The sequence below is a fragment of the Nomascus leucogenys genome, chromosome 18 (assembly GCF_006542625.1).
Source record: "Nomascus leucogenys isolate Asia chromosome 18, Asia_NLE_v1, whole genome shotgun sequence".
NCBI classification, from domain to species: domain Eukaryota; kingdom Metazoa; phylum Chordata; class Mammalia; order Primates; family Hylobatidae; genus Nomascus; species Nomascus leucogenys.
Genome location: NC_044398.1, coordinates 16,384,388 through 16,402,793, shown reverse-complemented (window position 1 = coordinate 16,402,793; position 18,406 = coordinate 16,384,388). Strand labels below are relative to the sequence as shown.

Here is an 18,406-nt window from a genome sequence, read left to right as displayed (position 1 = left end):
TGTCAATACCACAAGTATGAAGGTGGTAAAAAATATAGCGAAGTGACTGTAAAACACCTGAAATTACCCAGTAAACACAAACTAAACGTATCCTCAACTCAACTTCCCCTTAGCTGGATCCCACAACTATTTGTGGCAGGTTTTACTAGAATAAATGACAATGTGAACACATTTCTGGAGTCTCTTATGGGTCTTAGAAGGTGTCTGTACAAATGAGATGCCTGTAAATACAAGCTTCTAATACCTAGAGAAACACAAAGAAAATCTTGAGACAGTCTGAAAATCCTAAATATTCTGAATGTAGTTTAGATGTTCGAGGGTTTGCCAAGGTAAATAAGTTTAGAATATAGTAAAAGTAGTCTATCTGATTTAATAGAAAAATATGAGGAAGCTTAGCCTAAAGCATGTTGAGGTCTTGGCCATATATATTGGTAGAAATGGGGAGAAGCCTAAAGAAGATAGAATGGGACCAGCTGAAGCTAACTAAACTGGCTTTGGTCTGGGGTGCCAGACAACCTAATGCACAGGGTCTAACAGAAGCTAATTTGGACAGGCCTCTATGAGGAAAGAGAAATGAGGATCAAACACAGCCCTTATCAGCGAGCGTGGGCAGGGAATATCCTTGGAATAACAGAAGCCAGATTTAAAAAGGAGGCTGGTGAGTGCTTTCAGCAGTTCCTTGGAGTTCTATTCACTCCTCCTATAACCTCAATCAATCCAATTAATTCCTTTCTTATCACTTGCCTGACAAAATCCAACTTTAAATGAATAAAAAAACATATTTTTTGGTGGTATCCAAATTGGGAAGGAAGAAATAAAATTATCACTGTTCAATGATGACATACTCTTATAGTTAGAAAATCCTGAAGATTATACACACACAAATCTTAAAGCTAATAACAGAATTCAGTAGAATACAAAATCAACACACAAAAATTAGTGTGTCTTTATATACGAACAATGAACAATCTGAAAAGGGAATTGGGAAAACAATTTCACTTAATAATAGCATCATACGAAATGAAATGCCTAGGAATCAGCTTAACGAAAGAGGTGAAAGACTTTTACCTGAATGTCTTTTCCTTTGTAGTTTTTGCTGAAAACTACAAAATATTGCTGAAAGAAATTAAAGAAGACATAAAAAGCAGAAAAGACATCATATGTTCATGGGTTATAAAATTTAATATTATGAAGATGATAATACTAACCAAAGCAATCTACCGGTTCAATGTAATCCCTATCAAAATACCAACAATGTATTTTGCACATATAGAAAAAAACACACCCTCAATTTCTTTTTTTTTTTTTTTTTTTTTTTTTTTTTTTTTTTTGAGACGGAGTCTCGCTCTGTCACCCAGGCTGGAGTGCAGTGGCGCGATCTCGGCTCACTGCAAGCTCCGCCTCCCGGGTTCACGCCATTCTCCTGCCTCAGCCTCTCCGAGTAGCTGGGACTACAGGCGCCCGCCACCACGCCCGGCTAATTTTTTTTTTGTATTTTTAGTAGAGACGGGGTTTCACCGTGGTCTCGATCTCCTGATCTCACGATCCGCCCGCCTCGGCCTCCCAAAGTGCTGGGATTACAAGCGTGAGCCACCGCGCCCGGCCCACACCCTCAATTTCATATGGAATCTCAAGGGATCTGGAGTAGCCAAAATAATCTTGAAAAATAACAAAGTTGGAGGCCTCACACTTCCTAATTTCAAAATTCATTACAAACTGCAATAATCAAATTAGTGTGATACAGACATATAGATCAATGGCATAGAAAAGATATCCCAGAAATAAACCCTTGCATTTACGGTCAAATGATTTTTGACAAGGCTGCCCAGATAATTCTATGGGTAAATGATAGTCTGTTCAACAATTGGTGCTGGGAAAACTTAAGTACATGGCAACGAATGAAGTTTGCCCCTTACCTTGCACCATATACAAAAATTAACTCAAAATGAATCAAAGACTTAAACATAGTGGCTAAAAATATAGAATTCTTAGAAGAAAACATAGAGTGACACTTTGTGACATCAGATTTGGCAATGTGCATATGACACCAAAAGCACAAAAAAAAGGAAAAAAAAATTGGACTTCATCAAAATTTAAAACTTCTGTATATCAGAGGACACTAGCAAGAGAGGGAAGCGGCAACCCAAAGAGTGGGAGAAAATATTTATAAATCATATATATGATCAGAGATTAATAACCAGAATATGTAAAGGACTCCTAAAACTCAACAATAAAAAGCAATTTAAAAATGGGCAAAATACTTGAATAGACATTTCTCCAAAGAAGATAAACAGTTGGTCAATAAGCACATGAAAAGATGTTCAGCATCATTAATCATTAGGGAAATGCAAACATAACCTCAATGAGCTGCCACTTCACACCCGTTAGGATGGTTGGGATTAAAAGAAAAAACAAAAGACGAAATCAGTTTTGGCCAGGATATGAAAAAATAGGAACTCTTGGGCATTGCAGATATGAATATAAAATGGTGCAACTTCTGTGGAAAACAATGTGGCCATTTCATAAATGAAATTTAAAATTGTCAGGCTTTGCACAGTGGCTCACACCTGGAATTCCAGCACTTTGGGAGGCTGAGGCCAGTAGATCACCTGAGCTCAGGAGTTCCAGACCAACCTGGGCAACATGGTGAAACCTTGTCTCTATCAAAAATACAAAAAATTATCTGGGTGTGATGGTGCACATTTGTGGTCCCAGCTACTTGGGAGGCTGAGGTGGGAGGATCGCTTGAGCCTGAGAGGTGGAAGTTGCTGTGAGCTGAGATTGAGCCACTACGCTCCAGCATAGGTGACAGAGTGAGACCCCTTTTTAAAAAAATTGTCATATAATCCAGCAATTCCACTTCTGGGCATATACCCCAAATAATTGCAAGCCAAGACTTGAGCAGGTATTTGTACAACAATGGTCATAACAGCATTATTCACAACAGCCAAAATATGGAAACAACCCAATGTCCACTGACAGATGAATGGGTGAGCAAAACATGGTATGTACATACAGTAGAATATTATTTAATCTTAAAAAGTAATGAAATTCTGATGCATACCACAACTTGAATAAACCTTGAAAATATTATGTTAAGGGAAATAAGCCAGACACAAAAGAACAAATGTTGTATAATTCCACTTATATGAAGTATCTAAAATAGTCAACAAAAGAGGTAGAAAGTATAATAGAGCTTACTAGGTACTAGGGGGAAGGAAGAATGGGAAGCTATTGTTTAATGAGTACAGAATTTCAGTTTGAGATGCTAAAAAGTTCTGGAGATGGATAGTTGCACAGCTATGTGAATGTACTTAATGCCACTGAATTTTATAAATGGTTAACTTAGAGAATTTTATATATTTTTTTTTCTCTCTCTCTTTCACATGCACACGCTCTCTCTCTCTCTCTCTCTTTTGTTTTTCTTTACGCCGGGCATTGTAATGTTTCCTTCAGTGATGCCTTTATGGTTTTAAGGCTCATCACTAACTCATAGCGTTAAAATTAGTATAATATTGTTATATAAGATAGTAAAGTGTGGCAATTAAGAGCATGAAGTCTAGGTCAAGTTGACAACTTCTCCTTAATAACTTGGTAACCTTACCTGAAAATGGAGATGACAACACCTACCTCCCTCATTGTGGTGTAAAAATTAGGTTAAAAAATTAGGTGAATATGTAGAAAGTGTTTGGAACAGTGGTGCATGGTGCAAAGTATGGACTTTGTTAGTATTTTATTATTATTGTTATTAGTATTTCTGTGGCCTTGTAATCCAAAATAGGATACTCTCAAAAACAGATTCTAGTTCTTTTTTTTTTTTTTGCTCTTCTCTGAGTATCATTTTCTCTCTGTTGATGTTATTGACTCTCTTGATATATTTTCCCCATTCTCCTTTTGCCACCCACTGGCTTATTTTACTCCACACTTAGCTTTTGCCTGTTTATTTTTGTCTTTCTTTTCTTTTCTTTTCTTTTCTTTCTTTCTTTCTTTCTTTCTTTCTTCCTTCCTTCCTTCCGTCCGTCCGTCCTTCCTTCCTTCCTTCTTCCTTCCTTTCTTCCTTTCTATCTTTCTCTCTCTTTCTTCTTTCTTTGTTTTGTTTTGTTTTGTTTTCTTTTCTTTTTTTTTTTTTTTTTTTTAAATGGAGTTTTGCTCTTACTGCCCAGGCTGGAGTGCAATGGTGCAATCTTGGCTCACCACAACCTCCGCTTCCTGGGTTCAAGCAATTCTCTTGCCTCACCCTCCCAAGTAGCTGGGATTACAGGCATGCACCACCACGTCCAGCTAATTTTGTATTTTCAGTAGACAGGAGGTTTCTCCATGTTGGTCAGGCTGGTCTCGAACTCCTGACCTCAGGAGATCTGCCTGCCTCAGCCTCCCAAAGGGCTGGGATTACAGGCGTGAGCCACCACACCTGGCCTATTTTTTTTTCTTTTTAAACATCATAGGTTCTGTCTATTTACAGTTTCTTCTTCCTTACACTTTGGCTCTAGTTTCCTTGTAGCCTCAGCTCCATTGGCCCCCTCTGGTTCTGATTTTATAAGATGGCTGCTCTTTACAGAAACTTTCAGCTTTGATCTTGACTGCTAACTAATGATTTCTCCATAAATTCTAGTTCAAATTTTCAAGATTGATTAACACAACACAACTTTTTATGTCAAACCTCATAACCAATCACCAGCCAGCCGACAGATTAACTCTTCTTGAATTGGGTACCTGCCTATGACCTACATAGTGTTGAAGAGGGAGAAAATAATACCAAACCTGCCCCCCTGTGGCTGTCCTCTCAATGTGGGCTGCGAGCAGAATAGTTTCTCTTAGGGACAGTTTATAAGTATAGCATTTATGGTAATTAACATGTTTAGTATGCCAAGAAGCAAAGATGAATAATACATAGTCCCTCCTATGATGGAGCTCATTACCCAGGAATAGACATGTGTACGAGCAGTCATGCAATAGAATAACTACTATTTATTTATATGGACAAAATATTTTTTAAACACAAAGGAGAAAACAATTCAGTTTGCTGGGTATAGGGAATGGGACAGGCTTCACAGTATGTGGTGATATTTCCATGGATATGTTAAGTATAAAAAATGTTTCCTGAGACAGAGCAGAGCAGAAAAAGTGATGGAGCAAGGGCATTAAGGCAGATTCAGCTCTAAAAACAGTCACAGAGGTACAAAAATGGGTGGTGTGATAAGGAAATGGAGCTGAAAACTGTGGCTGGAACAAAGACTAAAATGAGTAAGATTATTACAGCAGAGTGAACTGTAGGTAAGGACCAACCTGTGGATGGTTTTAGACTATGAATTACTGAAAGAAATATGGTTTTTGTTTTTAGTCAACTAGGATTTTATCAAAGGTTATCAGCAAATGGGGGACATGATCACTTCGGCATTTGAGAAAGAAATGTGTTTGCATTAAGGAGAATGTCTGAGAGCAAATAGAGACTGGAAGTAGAAACCTATAAGGCTACTAGAATGGCCCAGTTAAGATATAATAAGGCTCGAACTTAAAAGAGACTCTTTCAAAGATAAGCTGACAGACTAGATAATTATTAGGGTCAAGTGACCGACATGTAAATACTTCAACCATAATTTAAAGAAACAAAATGCCTCAAAAAGCAACATAATTCATTTAAAAAAAAAGCTTTAGTTTTACGTGAAGAAGATTTAAGAATGGTTATTTTATTTTCTCTAGATATATGGCTAAAATTTTAGGAGTGTGACATTGGGATGAACATTTTTCTGCCTTACAGAGGGTTACAAGAATTCTTCTGAATTGTGTCTTCTTTTAGATTTAAGCTAAATATCAGAAGAGTCAAGTAGGATAAAGATTCCTCATAGTGTGCAGTGTTGAATCAGATAAATTGGATCAGCAGCAGAACTGAAAATATTCTTATAAAATGTAGCCTGTCTTATATTCATAACTTCATATCTCCACTGAGGGTTTTACACCAGTACTTTAAAAGTATACTTTGCTGTGAAGGGATAATTTCAGTACAACCATATGTGTACATAGCTGTCCAACTGCAAGAACAATGAAACACCAGGGACCAGGGCCATTGCAGTATACACAAAGGTACATTGTAAGTTAATAGGTTAATAAAACTCTAAAACTGAAGTCAAGGCATACTGCACAGTAATTTCTAAAGTTAGTGTGTTTCCTTAAAATTTAATATGTTCCTCTTTTATAGAAAAGAAACAAAAAAAGGGGATTTAAATATATTATTCTCAGGCAACTAATTTTTTCCATCTTTTACCTCCAATAATGTGGTGACAGGAAGTGACTTAAGGTACAGTCTTCAGGATATTTAGTAGAAAAAGCTTCTTTTTATTGTTGTCATTGTATGAGAGGTCTTCAAAACGTTTACTGAAAATGTGTTTTATGAAAAAATTATGCATAGAATTCAACATTTTTGCACCAAAATAAACTTGTACTAACTTGTGATAATGTGTGTGGACAGGATCTAGTTTGACAGATTAAAAATTGGAGACCTCAGTTTGAAAAGAGCCCTATATTAGTCTGTTCTAATGCTGCTAATAAAGACAGAACTGAGACTGGGTAATTTATAAAAGAAAGAGGTTTAATTGACCCACAGCTCCACAGGGCTGGGGATGCCTCAGGAAACTCACAATTATGGCAGAAGGGGATGCAAACATGTCCTTCTTTACATGGTGGCAGGAAGGAGAAATGCTGAGCAAAAGGGAAAACCCCCTAATGAAACTATCAGATCTCGTGAGAACTCAACTGACTATCATAAGAACAGCATGGAGGTAACCGCCCTCATGATTCAAGTACCTCCCACCAGGGGCCTCCCATGACATATGGGAATTATGAGAACTACAATTCAAGATGATATTTGCGTGGAGACACAGCCGAACTATATCAAACCCCTATGAAAGGCAACATAAACTCTGCTAAAATTAAAGAACAAATATCATATTTATGGTGAAGTTTGAGTGGAAGAATGATGAAATCATTGATGCTTTACAAAATATTCATAGAGACAATGCCCCAAATAAATCATCAGTTTACAAACTGATAACTGATTTTAACAAGAGATGAGATGATATTGAAGATGAAGCTCACAGAAGCAGCCCATCCACATACATTTGTGATTAAAAAAAATTTATACTATTCATGCTCTGATTGAAGGAAACCAATGATTAATAGCACAAGCAATAGCCAACACCATAGACATCTTAATTGGTTCAGTTTACACAATTCTGACTAAAAAATTAAAGTTGAACAAACATTCCACTCAATGAGTATCCAAACCATTGTGCCCAGATCAGCTGCAGACAAGAGCAGAGCTTTCAATGGAATTTTTAAATAAGTAGGACCAAGATCCTGAATTACTTCTTTGAAGATTTGTAACAGGAGATGAAACATGGCTTTACAAGTACAATTCTGAAGACATCATAATCAAAGCAATGGCTACTGAGAGACAGAAGTGATCCAGTCACAGCAAAAACAGACCAGTCAAGAACAAGGGTTATGGCAACAGTTTTTTGATATGCTAAAGGCATTTTACTAAATGACTTCCTGGAGGGCCAAAGAATGATAACATCTGCTTACTATGAGAGTGATTTGAGAAAAGTAGCCGAAACTTTAACAGAAATGTGCCCAAGAATGTGTCAACAGAAAGTCCTTCTTCACCATTACAGTGCTTCTGCTCATTTCTCTCCTGAAACAAGGGCAATATTTCAGGAATATCCGTGGGGAATCACTGGGCATTCAACTTACAGTCCTAATTTGGTTCTTTCTGATTTCTTTTTGTTTACTAATTTGAAAAAAAAATCTGTTTAAGGCATCCATTTCTCACCAGTTAATAATGTAAAAAAGACTGGATTGACATGTTTAAATTCCCAGAATCATCAGTTCTTTAAGGATAGATTAAATGCCTGATATCACCACTTAGAAGTGTCTTGAACTTGATGGAGCTTATGGTGACAAAGTTTATATTTAAAAAACTCACTCTGCAATAATAGAAGGAATAGGAAAATTTTAAAAATAAAAGTTGTTATTTATACCTATATAATTTATATTAATATAAAACATTTTATACTTTTCAATATAAACTGTATATATGTGGAGACATTTTACTGTTTTTCCTATTGTCGATGATGGATGTATTTAACCATAATTTAATTTAAATAATTAATTTTAATACACTTAATGCATTTAAAGAAATCACTGAGTAAACATTCTATATCTTTACAGATTTTTTTAAATTCTATTTTTTATGTTTAATATGAATGAATATAATTTAATTAATTTATTTTATTGTTTTAATATTTTTGATTTATTTTATATATTTAGGTATTGTAAGTGCAGATTTCTTACATGAATATATTGCATAGTGGTGAAGTGTGGGCTTTTAGTGTGCCCATCAACCAAATAGTGAACATTGCAACCAACAGGTAATTTTTTCTATCCTTATCTTTATAGATTATTAATGCGGCACTTGCTTTGGCTGCAAGACCCAAAAGTCAGGTGGTCAGAAACACCATGGAAATGTACAAGCGTACGTGGGAGAATCATATACATGTCCTCACTGAAGCTGTAGATGACATTACAAGCATTGATGACTTCCTTGCTGTATCTGGTATGTTTTTATTCTTTTAATTTGTTTATTTTCTCTTGTCATTTTTATAAAATAGAATAATACTGTGACAGGCATGGTGGCTCACGCCTGTAATGCCAACATTTTGGGAAGCCAAGGCAGGTGGATTACTTGAGGTCAGGAGTTCGAGACCAGCCTTGCCAACATGGTTCAACTGCCGCTCTACTAAAAATACAAAAATTAGCTGGGCATCATGGCTCACGTCTGTAATCTCAGCTACTCAGCAGGCTGAGGCAGGAGAATTGCTCGAACCCAGGAGGCAGAGGTTGCAGTGAGCTGAGATCATGTCACTACACTCCAGCCTGGGCAACAGAGCTAGACTCTATCTCAAAAAAAAAAAAAAAGAATAATACTAAATAAGATTAATTTTATTTAATACAGTAAACATTTAATTGATTGTCTTTCTGGATGCAATATGTTGCTATGTATTAGCAGCAGTTGTATCATCCATGGTTTACTCTGGGATTATGAGCCTGATCTCTTGTAATCTTTTTAAATTTAACAATTTACAATGAGTCTATAAAAGAAACTCCTATTCATGGCCAAAACATATTAGAAAATAATACCTAGAATCTTAGGTTTTTCCTAGATTTTCAAATAAATCCTGATTTCCCTGCACTTCTTTTCCAACCAAATTTTTCTCCCCTCAGGGAAAATAATATATTAATGAGAAAACATCATCAATTTGAAATGTGTGAACCGCAAAATCTGAGACAGATCTCAGTCAATCTGGGAGTTTATTTTGCCAGAGTTCGGGACATGCACCCATGACACAGCCTCAGAAGTTCCTGACGACATGTGCCCAAAGTGGTCAGAGCATAGCTTAGTTTTATACTTTTTAGGGAAACAGGAGACATCAATCAACATACGTAAGATGAACAAAGGTTCAGTCTAGAAATGTGGAAAAAAATTGAAGCAAAAGTGGGACAGGTAGAAACGGGAAGGGGGCTTCCAGGTCACAGGTAGATAAGAGACAAAGGGTTGCAATCTTTTGAGTTTCTGATTAGCTTTTCCAAAGGAGGCAATCAGATAAGCATTTATCTTGCTGAGCAGAGAGATGACTTTGAATAGAATGGGAGGCAGGTTTGTCCTAAGCAGTTCCCAGCTTGACTTTTCCCTTTGGCTTAGTAATTTTGGGGCTCCAAGATTTATTTTCCTTTCACGGATGCAATATGATAATTCAACAACCGTTATATGAATTTGACAGTGCTAATCTAAAGAATTAAACAAACAAGTCTAAATATCTAACTACAACAGACAAGCTTGAGATTCCATGTGAAGCCCAGATTATTCTCTCATCACAAATTAGAATAATATCCCACAGGATTGTGAAGAGAATAAATCAATATCCTCAGAAGCAGAATTCAAGTTTTGTTTGTGTTGTAAGAACAAAGAACTGAACAAATTTTCATCTTTTTTATTCTCTCAAAAAGTAATCCTCGCTCTAAAATAAATTATATAGATATATTTCCTTTTTTGTAAGGGAAGGATTTTCTTGGAATGTGATAATATTCTTTCTTATAAAATGCAAATTCCCATGAATATCCAACTTCATTTTTTAAAGTTACCTGATTTGGTCCAGTCTAACCTATTGACTTCATTACTTTCATGTATGTATACATTCTCATAATGAAAAATTGTTCCAGAAACCAACTATATTTTCATGATACATTAGTGAAAATGAAATGTATGCTAATTACATATTTTTAAACTACTTTATTTTTATAGAATCAAAATCTTTGAAAATATAGAAAATGTATGGGAAAAAATTAATGGCCTTTGATTCCACTACTCAGGAATAATAACCACTGCTAACTGATTTTTTTTCCTTTCACCATTTTTCTAATATATATTTATATTTTCAAATGTGTATCATGCATATATAGATGCATATTTATGTTACTTGCCTTTTTACACATATTTGGCTGCATATTTCTGCATGATTGTATATTATTCAAGAACTTATTCATTTATGTGCTTTTGTTAACATTTAGATAAACAATAATTTTAATTATTATCAACAATGTTAAGCATATTTTTGTCTATTTGCTATCTCCTTCATATAGACTTTGCAAAGTAAATTCAATCAACACCTTATGTTGGAAAAGTCTTTTGTAATTTGATTGTTAAATAGTAGGTTCTGTTTCTTAGTTGGTTCTTTTAGTTAAAAGGCAAAGGGACCCACTTACATTCATCAACGTAGAGGTAGTTTAACATAATAATACTGACAGCACATGGGGGAATACTCTGGACATGCAATAAGGGGAACCATAATTTACCAATCTGCATGATTAGAGCCGGGGGAGGCCTGGGATCCAGGGATATTGTAGGTCTTTAAAGCAGAAATTAATAGTTTTTCCCTTTAGTGCTAGATTAACCTGATATACCAATATTCTGGATCTGCTTTTTTTCATGGACAACTTAAGCAGTTCAAAACATAAACAAGAAACAGAAAACTCATGTAAAAGTTACTTAAATAACAAAAACCTTTCCTTATCTCATATACCTAGATGTTTGATATAGTTGGCTCTAGGGTTACTGGCCCTAGCAAACAGAGGACTTGGGTAGGAGCAGTTAAGCTATGTGGACAGGGATATTTTAATGGCTAACATTATTTAGAATTCTCCGTACAGGAGGATAATAAAAAGTGGACAGATGGTTAATATGTTTAATTATTATTTTTAAATTCTGTACAGAAAATGCACGTTATTTTCTATCTCAGGGTGTACTGCTCGTAATTTTCTACATTTTGGATGCCCTGGTTGGTAGTAGTTCTGTTACAGGAAAGGGGTCCCACTCTAGACCCCAAGAGAGGGTTCTTGGATCTTGTGCAAGAAAAAATTGGGGGCAAGTCTGCAATGCAAAGTGAAAGCAAGTTTATTAAGAAAGTAAAGGAATGAAAGAACAGGTACTCCATTAGCAGAGCAGCCCTGAGAGCTGCTGGTTGCCCATTTTTAAGGTTATTTCTTGATGATATGCTAAACAAGGGGTGGATTATTCATGGCTCCCCCTTTTAGACCATATAGGATAACTTCCTGATGTTGCCATGGCATTTGTAAATTGTCATGGGGCTGATGGCAGTGTAGTAGTGAGGATGACCAGAGGTCACTCTTGTGGCCATCTTGGTTTTGGTAGGATTTAGCCGGCTTCTTTACTGCAACATATTTTATCAGCAAGGTCTTTATGTCCTATATCTTGTGCCGACCTCGTATCTCATCCTGTGACTTAGAATGCCTTAACTGTCTGGGAATGCAGCCCAGTAGGTTTCAAACTCATTTTACCAAGCTCCTATTCAGGATGGAGTTGTTCTGGTTCGCATGCCTCTGACAGTTCAAGGTTATTTTATTTATTTGTTTATTTATTTAGAGACAGAGTCTCGCTCTGTCACCCAGGCTTGAGTGCAGTGGCACGATCTCGGCTCACTGCAACCTCTGCCTCCCGGATTCAAGCAATTCTTCTGCCTCAGCCTCCCAAGTAGCTGGGATTACAGGCATGTACCACCACACCCGGCTAATTTTTTGTATTTTTAGTAGAGATGGGATTTCACCATATTGGCCAGGCTGGTCTTGAACTCTTGACCTTGTGATCCGCCCACCTTGACCTCTCAAAGTGCTGGTATTTCAGGTGTGAGCCACCGCGCCCGGCCCAGTTCAAGGTTATTAATGTGTAAGCATCTCTGGATTCTGTTGATGTTCCCTCATGGTTGCATCTTAAAGCATTGCATCTCCAAGCATTACACAACACCTTTAAAACAGAAAAAGAAGCTGGCTTGAAGCTTTAACTTTAGAGAAGAGTCTTTCCCAGATGATTTTCATCAGTTTCTCTTACTTGTCATAGGTCAAAACTTGGTTCCTCTCTCAATCTTGAGGCAATCACTGGCAAAAGAAAATTAGATTTCCAAGATGAGTTTAGAGAGTGCTGATAAGTGATTTACAACTGACTAGAAGCCGGAGGGAGTGGTAGTCCTAATTTGTAGCATTTGTTTATTTCTGTGGCATGAATACTCCCACCTTTGCAGGTTTTAAGCCACCAATGTGATGTCACTGAACTCTGAGCTGGTACAAAATGCATAGAATCAGCTCTTGTGAGCTGGTATAAACAGGTTCTAATTGAACACTAGGCTTGGACCAGCCACAGTTTAACCTTTATGACTAGTCACTTACTACACAAACAAAATCAGAGATTTGTTAGTGAAAAAAGAGAAATGGCCATTAAACAGACAACCAGACATGTTTGCCTAAAATACTGAGTGGTTTCCACTGCTCTATCAAGTTTCTGTGCTTTCATAAACTAACCTTATATTAGTTTAGCCATGATTCTTTACCAGTGATCTTTTTGTAACATCATAATTTTTCAACATCTGCTCCCATAGATTATGGCATCTTCTCCCAGAATTTTCCCAGTCGAACAAAAGGGAAAGAATCTAGCTGGCCCTCTGGATCTTTTTAGTACCAGCCTAGATGTTGTAGGTCCAAAATAAGACCAATGAATAGATGGGTTACCTTTTTTTTTTTTCAGATGGCTAAACATAGTTTGAATAGCTGTGATGAGAATTGCCACAATCTTGCATCTTCTGTGGGGGGCAGATTTTCTTAGAAAAGTTACAGATGTGTTTAATAGCAAATAACTTATCTGGTACTTGTGAAGAATAATTGATATGGCTTGGCTATGTCCCCACCCAAATCTCATCTTGAATTATAGTTCCCACAATTCCCACGTGTTGCTGTGGAAGGGACCCCGTAGAGATAATTGAATCACAGGGGCGGTTTCCCCCATCCTGTTCTTGTGATAGTGAGGTTAGTTCTCACGAGATCTGATGGTTTTATAAAGGCTTCTTCCTTCACTGGGCTCTCATTCTCCTTCCTGCCATGATGTGGAAAAGGATGTGTTTGCTTCCCCTTCCACCATGATTGTAAGTTTCCTGGGGCCTCCCTAGCCATGTGGAACTGTGAATCAATTAAACCTCTTTTCTTTATAAATGACCCAGTCTTGGGAAGTTCTTTAGAGCAGCATGAGAATGGACTAATACAATGATCTTTTAGAGTGACATGTTATTTTGTATTCAGAGACTTCTGGTTCATCTTTTGTCAGGTAGACCAATTGACAAGTTAGTTCTTAGGGTATGTGTGTTGTGAATTACTTAGAGAAAATTTACTTTCAAATTTTTTATAAGCATTTAACCTCTCATGGGCTTTCTTTCGGGAGTCAATACTAATACTATATATATATACATATATATATATATATATATATATATATATACATACACACACACATATATATACACACACACACATATATATATATATACACATATATATGTGTGTGTATATATATATATATATATATATATATACACATATATATGTATATGTTTCCAACTCTTGGGAGATAATCATCTAGATATAGAGAGCTCAAATGTTCCCAAATCAATTAAATCCAAAAAGGTCTTCTCTGAGGCACATGATAGTCAAATTGTCAAAGCAAAGACAAAAAGGGAATTCTAAAAACACCAAAAAAAAGCATCAAGTCACATATGAGGGTATCTTCGTCCGACTAACAGCAGATTTCTCAGCAGAAATTACAAGCTAGGAGAGGATAGGATGATATATTCAGGTTGCTTGAATAAAAAAAAGAAAAAACTTTCAACTAAGAATACTATAAACCATAAAGCTATTCTTTAGAAATGAAGGAGACATAAAATTTTCCCAGACATACAAAGACTGAGGGAATTAATCACCATTAAACTAAGCCTACAAGAAATGCTTAAGGGACTCCAACCTCTGAAAGCGAAAGGATGTTATCTATCTATTAAGCAAAAGCAGATACGTTTCTATATCATTGGTAGATGTTACCTATCAATTAAGGAAAAACATGAAAGCATACAACTCACTGGTAAAGCAGATACGCAAATGAGAAAAAGAAAGGAATAAAATTTTACCACTACAGAAAACCCCCAAACCACAAAAATAATAAAAGAAGAAAGGAACTAAGGCTATACAGAGCAATTACAAAACAACTAACGAAATGAAAAGAATAAGTCCTCATCTATCAAAAACAACCTTAAATGTAAACAGTTTAAATTCCCTAATTAGAATATATAAACTGGCTGAATTAAAAAACTGAGACCCAACTATTTGCTGCTTATGAAACTCACTTCTCATTTAAAAACACACATAGACTATAACAGAACAGATTAAACAAAATATTCACTGCAAATGGAAACAAAAAGTGTGCAAAAGTAGCAATACTTATATCAGACAAAATAGACTTTTATTAAAAATAAAAAGATAAAAAGGCACAGAGGTCATTATATAGTGATTAAAAAATCAATTCAGCAAGAGAAAATAATAATTGTTAATATATATCCACCCAACACCAGAGAACTCAGATATATAGGACAAATATTATTATAGTTAAAGAGAGAGATAGAGACACCAATGCAATAATGGTTGAGAACTTTAACACCTCACCCTCCTCACCCTCAGCATTGCACAGCTAATCTATACAGAAAGTCAACAAAGAAACATTGTATTTAAGCTTCATTTTATACCAAATGAACCTAACAGACATTTACAGAACATTTTTTCCAATGGCTACAAAATGCACATTCTTCTCATCAGCAGATGGAACATTCTCTAGGATAGACCCTATGTTAGGCCCAAAACAACTCTAAATAATTTTTTCAAAAATGCAATTATACCACGTATTCTCAGATTTCAGTGGAATATAATTAGAAGTCAATAACAAGAGGAACATTGGAAACTGTAAAAATACATAAAAATTGAACAACTTTCTCCTGAATGACAAATGAGTTAATGAAGAAATTAAGAAGGAAATCTTAAATACTTCTTCAAAGAAATGAAAACAGAAACACAACATACCATAAAACCTATGGAACACAGAAAAATTAGTACAAGAGGGAAGTTTAAAGGAATAAACACCTATATCAAAAAAATGATTTCAAATAACCTAGTGATACACCTTAAAAAATAGAAAAGCAAGAACACATCAAACCCAAAGTTAATAGAGGAAAATAAATACTAAAGATCAGCACAGAGTGAAACAAATTAGAGGCAAAAAAGCAAACAAAAGATTCGTGAAAAAAGTTGGTTTTTGAAAAGTAAACCAAATCAACAAACTATTATATAGATTAAGAAAAAGACCTAAATAAATAATATCAGAAATGAACAATGAGATATTGCAACAGACACCACAAAAATACAGAGGATCATTAGAGACTGTTATGAACAACTATACACCAACAAATTAAAAAACCTGAAGGAAATGGATACATTCCTAGACACAAGTATAAAATACCAAGATTGAACCAAAAATGAACAGAATCAAACAGACCAATAACAAATAAGATTAAATCAGTAATAAAAAGTCTCTCAAAAAAGAAAAGTCCAAGACCAGATGGATTCCCTAATGAATTCTAGCAAACTTTTAAATAACTAACATCATTTTTTCTCAAACTATTCCAAAAAATTGAGGATTAAGAAATTCTTCCTAATTAATTCTATGAAGCTAGCATTACCCTGATAACAAAACCAGACAAGGACACAACAAAAAAAGAAAACTATGGGCCAATATGTCTGATGAAGATAGATTTAAACATCCTCAACCAAATACTAGCAAATTGAACTCAACAGCACATCAAAAACATAATGAACCTAATCAACTCGAATTTATTCCAAGGATACAAGGATAGTTCAACATATGCAAATCAATAAGTGTAATGCATCACATTAACAATATAAAATTTAAAAAACATATTATCTCAATAGACAGAAAAATCATTTAATAAAATTCATCATCCCTTTATGATAAAAAAACTCTTAACAAATTAGGCATAGAGGGAATATACCTTAACACAATAAGGACCATATATGACAAACCCATGGCTAACATTATACTGAATGAAGAAATACTGGAAGCTTTTTCTGTAAGAACTGGAACAAGACAAGGGTGCTCACTTTCACTACTCTTATTCAACATGCTACTAGAAATCCTAGCCTATAGCAATTAGGAAAAAGAAAGTAAGAAATGGCCATCCATATTGGAAAAGAGGAAGTCAAATTGTCCCTCTTTGCAAACAACATGTTATCATAAATAGAAAAATGTAATGACTCTGCCAAAATACTCTTAAAACTGGCAGATGAATTCATTAAAGTTTCAGGATAAAAAAATCAACATACAAAAATAATTAGTATTTTATATACCAGTAATGAACTAGGTGAAAAAGAATTTAAAAATGCAATCCTACTTGCAGTAGCTACAAAAAAAGACACTTAGAAATAAGTTTAACCAAGGTGAAAGATGTCTACAATGAAAACTACAAAGCACTGATGAAAGAAATAGAAGAGGATAAAAATAAATTGAAAAACATTCCACGCTCTTGGACTGAAAGAATTAATATTGTTAAAATGACCATTTCACCCAAGGCAGTCTACAGATTCAGTGCAATCCTTATCAAAATAACAATGACATTCCTTACAGAAATGGAAAAACATCCTAAAATTTGTCTGGAACCACAAATGACCCCAAATACCCAATGCAATACTAAGCCAAAAGGGTAAAACTGGAGATAGTACACTACCTGACTGCAAAATATAATACACAGTAATAGTAACAAAAACAACATGGTATGGGTATAAAAACAGACACACAGACCAATGGAATAAGATAGAGAACCCAGAAATACATCTATATATTTACAGTCAACTCATTTTCAACAAAGATGTCAAGAATATACAGTGAAAAAAATGACACCATCTTCAACAAATGGTGCTCTGAAAACTGGATATTCATATGCAGAAGATTGAAACTAGAAGACCATCTCTCACTGTATTAAAAAATCAACTCAAAGTGGATTAGAGAATTAAATATCAGACCGAAACTATAAAACTAGTAGAAAAAGATAAAGGAAATGTCGCAGGACATTGATCCAGGCAAAGACTTTATGGTAAAGATCACAAAAACAAAAATAGACAAATCAGACTATATAAAACTACAAAGCTTCTACACAGCAAATGAAACAGTCAACAGAGTTAAGTTACTACCTACAGAATGAGAGAAGATATTTAAAAACTATTCATCTGGTAAGGGACTACTATCCATGATATATAATGAACTCAACTCAACAGCACAGAAACAAATAATCTAATTTAAAAATGAGCGATTTAGCTGGACATTGTTTCTCAAAGGAAGGCATACAAATAGCCAATAAATATATGGAAAAATGCTCAAAATCACTAATCATCAGGGAAATCCAAATCAAAACCACAATGAGGTATCATCTCACACCAGTCAGTATTGCTATTATCAAAAATACAAAATAAATAACAAATGCTGGTGATGATGCAGAAGAAATGGAACTCTTACATGCTGTTGGTGGGAATATAAACGAGTATAGCCACTATGCAGAAGAGTGTGGAGGTTCCTCAAAAAATTACAAATAGAACTTCCATATGATCTAGCAATCTCACTATCGGGAATCTATCCCAAAGAAGGGAAATCATTGTATTAAAGAGATATCTGCAAGCCCACGTTTATTGCAGCACTATTCATAATAGCGAAGATATGGAATAAACCTACATGTTCAACAACAGGATGAATTGATAAAGAAAATGTGGTATATATACACATGGAATACTAGTCAGCCATAAAGGATAATTAAATCCTGTCATTCACTGTAACATGCATAGAACTGGATGACATTAAGTGAAATAAGAGGAAAAGAAAGTCAAACACCGTATCTTCTCACTCAGATAT

At 35.2% G+C, this 18,406-nt stretch overlaps 1 protein-coding gene across 1 annotated transcript in view; it reads left to right on the top strand.

Moving 5' to 3' along the window:
• CTNNA3 (catenin alpha 3) overlaps positions 1-18,406 on the top strand; it is a 1,790,392-nt gene that overhangs the window by 1,151,640 nt on the left and 620,346 nt on the right. Inside the window, exon 11 of the mRNA XM_003258218.3 lies at positions 8,455-8,611. Within this exon, the coding sequence (XP_003258266.2) occupies positions 8,455-8,611 (157 nt within the window). The remainder of the gene's footprint in view (positions 1-8,454; positions 8,612-18,406) is intronic.